The sequence below is a fragment of the Musa acuminata genome, chromosome BXJ2-4, assembly GCF_036884655.1.
Source record: "Musa acuminata AAA Group cultivar baxijiao chromosome BXJ2-4, Cavendish_Baxijiao_AAA, whole genome shotgun sequence".
NCBI lineage: Eukaryota > Viridiplantae > Streptophyta > Magnoliopsida > Zingiberales > Musaceae > Musa > Musa acuminata.
The window spans coordinates 17,372,986-17,380,000 of NC_088341.1; the positions used below are offsets into that span (position 1 = coordinate 17,372,986).

General features: G+C 39.1%; 1 protein-coding gene across 2 annotated transcripts in view; it reads right to left on the bottom strand.

Annotated features, from left to right (window-relative positions):
- Positions 1–348: 348 nt before the first annotated feature.
- Positions 349–7,015, bottom strand: part of LOC103972985 (P-loop NTPase domain-containing protein LPA1-like) — a 6,755-nt gene continuing 88 nt past the window's right edge. Inside the window, exons 1-9 of one of the 2 annotated variants that reach the window (XM_065104114.1) lie at positions 6,918–7,015; positions 6,590–6,770; positions 5,767–6,092; positions 3,716–3,797; positions 2,330–2,749; positions 2,016–2,140; positions 1,403–1,913; positions 1,133–1,243; positions 349–925 (exon numbers count right to left, since the gene is read on the bottom strand). The exon at positions 6,918–7,015 is cut by the window's right edge and continues 32 nt beyond it. In XM_065104114.1, the coding sequence (XP_064960186.1) occupies positions 491–925; positions 1,133–1,243; positions 1,403–1,913; positions 2,016–2,140; positions 2,330–2,749; positions 3,716–3,797; positions 5,767–6,092; positions 6,590–6,760 (2,181 nt within the window). In that variant the 5' untranslated portion in view covers positions 6,761–6,770; positions 6,918–7,015 and the 3' untranslated portion in view covers positions 349–490. Of the gene's footprint in view, positions 926–1,132; positions 1,244–1,402; positions 2,141–2,329; positions 2,750–3,715; positions 3,798–5,766; positions 6,093–6,589; positions 6,771–6,917 lie in introns of both variants that reach the window. The other variant, XM_009387416.3, reaches the window with a different exon arrangement.

Genomic DNA, 7,015 nt, shown 5'->3' on the forward strand with positions numbered 1-7,015 from the left:
TCTTCATCACTCATCTTTTATATAAATTTAAAAATAAACTTCTACTTACAGGAAATATAGGAGGGTTATTTTTGGATTGATATTTCAAGAATCTTAAGAAATGTAGGAGTATTACTTGGGATTACTATTTCAGGAATATTATGCTATGGGTTCGCTCTCATCACATGCATGCTAAATTACTGTGTATCCGCGCCAATCATCACGTCTGATGAATGGTTCCTTCTTCTTTCATAGCCATATTTTCCCATCATTAGAAGCAACCAATTCAATACAAAAGCTCCAACAAAAACCTGCACGCGTGAAGCATCTCAACAGGTAAGCCACAACATTCCACAGAATCTTCCTTCGTCGTCATCCGGGAATTCAAAACCAAGAAAAAAATATTTTGACACTGATTCAACATAATAGAATCCATCGTCAACCAAACCTTCCAAGTAATCCTTGGAAAGGAAAAAACTCGCAGCTTGTTAGACCTGTGCAAGAGTCATCGTCAGCAGGAGGCCATTGGGCCATACCGAGTCACAACTGCAAGGACCGGGCTTTTCTGCAGTGCTCTCAGCTCCTCGGTGGCAGCAGGAGTGCTCCGCGTCCGGTACTGAAGTTGCATGGAGTCACTCAAGGACCGTCTCCTTGTTCTCTGGCCCGTGTTTGTCTCGTTTATCTCGCGTGGCAGAGTACAAGGGAGCAGTGGTTCCACCACACCCTCACTCCTCTTGAAGATGTGCTCGAGATTGTGTTGGTACTCACCTGCTGCAACACCATCTCCTTCATCTATAGGTTCTTGATCATCTGCTATTCTCTTTATGTTTGTTGACTCAGGACAATCGTCATCGGACCAATAACCATTTTCCAGGCCATCTCGCATGGCCAAATCATCATACTCCTCATCCGACTTGGTAGAGTCTTCATCAACAGAACCTTCAACCTGACAAATGGACATCAAGCAATGGCATTTATTTCGTACTCAAGCTCAGAACAGGGGACACTGTAATGGAGTTTCTACATTGTAACACCATTTCCAAAATTACTGCACAACACTAAAGTCTAGGAAAGCTGTATCATGGGGAAGGAAGGTTCAGATCGAAGGAAGGTTTTCTTGGGAATAAGAGAACGACAAAGGTCTGGTTCCTACCTCATCATGGATCTCCTTGTGGTCCATGTCGCTAAGATCCTCATCACTGTCACCATCAGGTGGATAGTCAGCTTCTTCTTCGCTACCAGATACAAAGATTTCTTCCTTAAGCTGAAAAGATTTATAGCACAATGCATAGCATGAGAGGATTTTTCTTTTTCGCCACTTAGAAAATGAAAATAATACATATATATCAGTGACATCCAGCATGACCAACTGCAGGATACAAATCAAATCAACAAAGCACAAAGGTATCAGCTAAAAACATACCTCTTTGGCAGGTCCATCCAATGCCTTCGGAGAGCTGCAACAGGAAGAAAAGTATCTGCTGCCAGAATCGGCGGCATCAGCCCTCGAGCCATCGACGCTCCCTGTTTGACTTGTACCACATGTATCATTCGGCCATGCACTGATCCCATAATTTCCAAATTGAAGATTAACTGGCTCAGCCTTCCCAATCAGTAAGGGCCCATACATGGGGTTTCCCAGGCACTTTTCTCCCCCATATCCAGAGAACTTCCTATTAGAATCAACTGATTCGACGGGCCAAGCCTTGGCAACAGAGCCATCCGTGTTGAGTAGCGCCATTAGATGCCTTGAGGAACCCTTTCTCTGGATCAACTGAAACATTCCCTTGGAACTAAGAGAATTTGCCACACACTGATTTCTGTATTCTTCATGTATCACAGACACTGTATTTGTAGTCGGATCATAGAGCTGCTCGCCTGCCTCCCGCCTGCGCAGACAGCCAAAAACTGTGGCATGGATAGCTGCCACACTCCTGTCAACATTTGTGTTATTTATTTTTGGAACCAGATGCTTATCAGCCCTTTTACAAAGATACTCCTGAATTGCTCTGATATTTTGAATATATTTTACATACTTATTCTTTGCTGGGTCCAATGTCATGTATTTGGCACGCACTGCAAATCTTTCCATATGTTTGTCTTCATTTGTTATGTAGATCATAAATGGTACAATCGAAGGATGCTTCTTCATGAGCCCCATCTAACCAAAAAAACAAGCATAGGACATCAATTAGGAATCAAACATGAAGAAAAACCTGGACTCTATGTAAGTTTGTGTGAGATCATCTATGGATTTGGATTTGAGAACTATGAGTCTGAACAATTTTTCAACAAATCCAAATAAAGAAAATTAAGTAAAGGAAATGTATTGCCATTGCCAGGTACCCACCACAAAATTAAGGCTCAAGTGAACACCCTCAACAACAACAGATTCTTTTCGCTCCTCCCAAGCAGTGATTAATCGATCAAGGCTGTCTATGACCATTTCACTTTGTGCTTTAAAACCTTCAATAGCCATTTGCTTTTTGCCAATTAACTCAGTTCCAAGGACCAGATCATGAGATCGTCTTTCAAGCTTTTGATTTAAAGCTCCATCAGATGTCTCTTCCTTAATCATTGTGTGTGAAACAGCAAGTTTTTTTGCTTTTCGATTGGCCTTTGCTTTCGCGACTGCTACTGGATCTAGACATTCTCCAGCATGATAAGTTGAAGCCCAAAGGAGTGGATTTTGTTTCTCATCCACATAGCTCCTCATCATATGGCGTATTGAATCAGTAGAAATGACGGTTGTCACACCCAATCTGCTTCCCTGTTAAGAAATATGTAAAGAAAATGTCTTCATAAATTTGAATTGATTTTGCCCAACATTCAGTCTGTAAGATATCCATAAATAACATAAGACCAAAGTAGACTATTTTTAAGAGCGCCTAGCAAGTATGATGGTCAAGTATTTTCAAGCTAGAAGACAAAGTGACAAAGATACATAATGTCAAACTCATCACAAATGTGATTGATTCTATGTGGTTTCTAAAACTGAATTAAGCAGATATTCTCTATAGTTCTTTTTCTCCAAAAGAAAGATATATTAGCTAATTAAACGATTACAAACCATGCCTCTAGCTTCAGAGGCCAAAAGAGAGGATAAGTGCGAAGGCTAGTTACTCTGGTAGAGAGAATCTAACAAAATTGGCTAACCAATGATATTCTCTGTAGTCGAAATACCTACATAAAGAGGGCGTCAAAGTTAGAAGTTCAAAATGATCCACTGAAAAACAAGCTTACAAGTCAGCTCTCTTCTGTACACATAACTTACAACATTTTCCTATTAGTATATCAAATGCTGCAACTAAGACATTACAACATAAAAAGTTACTGCTGCATAGGATATATCTCAAGAAAGATATGTCTCTTCTTGAATTTCATTACCATACATTCGCCCGGAGAGGAACTGTTCCCTAAGGAGCCAAGAAGAATTACTTTTAACATGCTTTCACAGCAATTGCTTTCTGACAGGCATTTTAGGCCTTCTTGTTGTCTGTTTGTGTTGATTGTTCATTGCTATATTACCTTTCCTCTTTCTCTTTCTTGTTCTTTATGATAAGGAAACATATAAGAAAATTTTATTAAATTCATTTAGGAAGAATAATCGACTAAATGCATGTTCCAATTCATCTGAATGTAAATTAAACATTAGCTACAGAATCCCAAAATTCATAAATCACAAAAATAATGAGTGGAATTAAGCAAATGTTCACTAAGTATTCTCAGGAAGTACCAGCAAAGCAGACAAAGTTGACTTGCCACAGCCACTAGTGCCACACAAAAGTACTGTCACAGATTCCTTTCTTTCTCGAATCCTAAAAGAATTTTAAAAGGAAAATAATTATTTAGGAATCACAAGACATAAAAATGAAAGCAGAAAATCAAACAAAGAGCAGTTCAGTTCTTCAAAGTGAATAAATTAGCAAGTGTCTTTTATAATGAAAGATAGAAAACAAAAACCTAGCGAAATATTAAAAAACGATTCTATTGGTCAAAACTGAAGCCAACAACTTTAAATAAGGAATAACAATAAATCTAAGAATAGTTCATCACAATACAAATCTCAATTATTCCTTACAATACTACTTATGTCTGAACCTTACAGGATACGGAGAACCAGATATCTGTTTCCATGCTGCACTGTTATAAAGTGGGAGCTACAGAAAATTCTACAACAAGGGAAGCATAGGAAGATACTTAGCATGAAAATATGATACCTGAAATACACCTGTTCGCTTTAATGACTAAAAGTACACTGAATTTTAGCTTTACGATGCCTGCTGTCAAGTGTTAACTGTGTCAATATGACTGTACTTGACGTTGATGATGCCCAGGTGAGGTTCAATCACACAGAGGATATTGACCTAAGCATGCAAAATTTCAACTACAACCTCTCTTTCTAACCAGTTCATAAAGGTCACGTTTACAGATTATATAGTCTGAATAAGTAAATCACTCAGGAGACAACATTAATTAAGATACTGCAAAATCAATGAAAATAGGACATCATTATGAGGCTTTAAGATCAGGACGGTCCTGGAACTGCTGGTCAAGTAGTATTACAGACAGATGATATCAATATGGCAGGCTGCTTGCCAATATTTTGTCATTTAGATCAACAATCTGCTAAAAGAATAAGAGACCTGATACTAGAGTGGAATGTCGGGAGGAATGGAGACATCAGACATAACAGTGGAAACTTGGGATCATGGTAATAATTTAATAGCAAATTGACATTTTTATAACTTTAATAACCTAACCACTGATGTGCTGCACCTCACCATTAGGAGTACAAGCAAGAGAAAATCTGTCCAAAATTGGTAATGCAAGGAAAAGTGGACACGAGGTTCAGATCCTCTCTATCATAGCTATAGCTAGAACATATTGAGGTTCATTGAATGGTAATGTTACATCATTATATCATCTTTTTATTGATCACGAGGCCAAAAGTTGGCACACTCTACTATGCACCCAAAAAGTGACCAGTGACAAATCAATCTGCTCAACTAGAGAAACATTAGATACAAAATTTCCATTCTAGTGGAACCTATTATGGTAACTTCAACTTTATATTTGCACAAATTTATGCTTGACTTAATGCAAAATTTAGGTATTTTATATATGTATGTACTAAGTATACCCATCACTTCGATAAACAATTTGTCAAAGTAGCCAACCACTTGACAGAAGCAGAATAAAAACTCCATACTGAAAATCTAAGAAACATGGTGAGTTCTTGTAGAGATAGGAAAATGAAGTAAAATTAACAGACATAATGAATTTATATGTAGAATATCTGATAAGATCTCTTATATATAGTTAACATTTCTATTTACAGATATACAAACAACAAGCATATAAAGAGTAGTTCTACAAAATGTAGTGCATGTGGATTAGGACAAGGATGCTTTTAGCAAGACAAGAAATAGAAACTAAGCATGTTTAGCATACTTCTTATTGCTTACTTGAGGGTAAAACTTAATGGAGAAAAACACTTATAGTGTTCACTAGCAACATCTCATTCTTGATTGAACAAATATATTACCTAAAGGGCATCACATGATATTTTGGGTCACTGTTCAATGAAGAGAGAAAATCAGAAGCATGCAACTATTTTACATCGTATACAAAACATAAGGAAAATCTCTGTGAAAAATTTTGTTCCATGCTATACATAAAAAATTCAGGATCTGTTGCATAATTATTGAACTTTGATTTAGTTCTTTACCATTTAGACAAATGGTAACTCAGTTTGAGCAATTCAAAAGGAAACAGATGATATACCTGCAGGCTAAAAGCAAATCAGCTCTTTGATTGGGACCGACGTAATTATATAGGGCAAGAGCATCACAGACGATGTCCAAGAAGTGTTCCCTTGAAACAACAACAGTTGTTAGTCTTTTGTACAATTCGAATGAACTTCCACCACTGGTATCCACATTCTCTACAGTCGACTGATGAGCCATGTTCCCCTGGCCCAAGCCGCAGGTTATGCTATACTCATGTTCCTCATTGGATGGAATTTTCCAGGCATCCGAGCTTGCAGCATCAGAAAGCAAGCTGCCGCCTGAGCACTCATCTCTCATCACATCAAATACTCTTCGGCTGATCTGGGAAAAAAATAAAAGAAATGTCACATTTAGATATCTCCTGAATCCAACGAAAAAAGAATCTCCTGAAGAGCCTAAAACTAATCTTCATTTAGATAGCGTAAGAGCATGAATTTGCAAATCCAACCTAACAAAACATGACAAAAAATGAATAGGCTAAACGTCCATTATTTAAGTACATAATTCTACATAACAATATCCAAACCTTGGTTTCAAATTCTCACAAAACCTTGTCGAAAACATCGTAAGAATTCAAAGTCATACCTATAGAAACTAAGAGTTAACAAAAATTCACTGTGGGAACAAGAAGAACAAAAGAGCAGATAATTCCCACAAAAGCAGAACGATTGCAATTGTTCGACGCAAGAATCAAGAAGCGGAAGCGTGTTGCTGAGGGAAAAAGGGAGAAAACATAAGACAAACGGGAAAGAAGCGAAACGTCACGAGGTAAAACGCATCGAACAACTAAAACCATGTCGCCTACAGGATCACGAAACCTTGAAAGCGTGACGAGCCTTGCAACCCATGAGCTGCAGCGTGCTCTGCAGCACGGGCCGCGCGTACCGGAACGACGAGCTCCCCTTCGCCTTCCCGCTCTTGCCATCGCCTCCTTCCCCCTCTCCTTCGTCCACCACTACAATGTACAGCAACTTCGTTACCTCCGCCATCTCCGAGACCCTTCAAGGAAAATTCGAGAAACGAAGATTGGAGAGTAAGGCCAAATCAAGAAGCGGAAAACCAAACATGAGGGTAAAGGATTCGAGGCCGGGGGGCAATGCGGGGGTCCCCGTTGCTCGATCGACGAGATCAGACGCGGCGACGAACCTGGGCCTGACAGGGAAAGACGGATGGTAGAGAGAGAGAGAGCGGCTGTTGCGCAAGAGCGATGCGAGGTCGGGTTCTAGGACTACACGGGGAGGGCG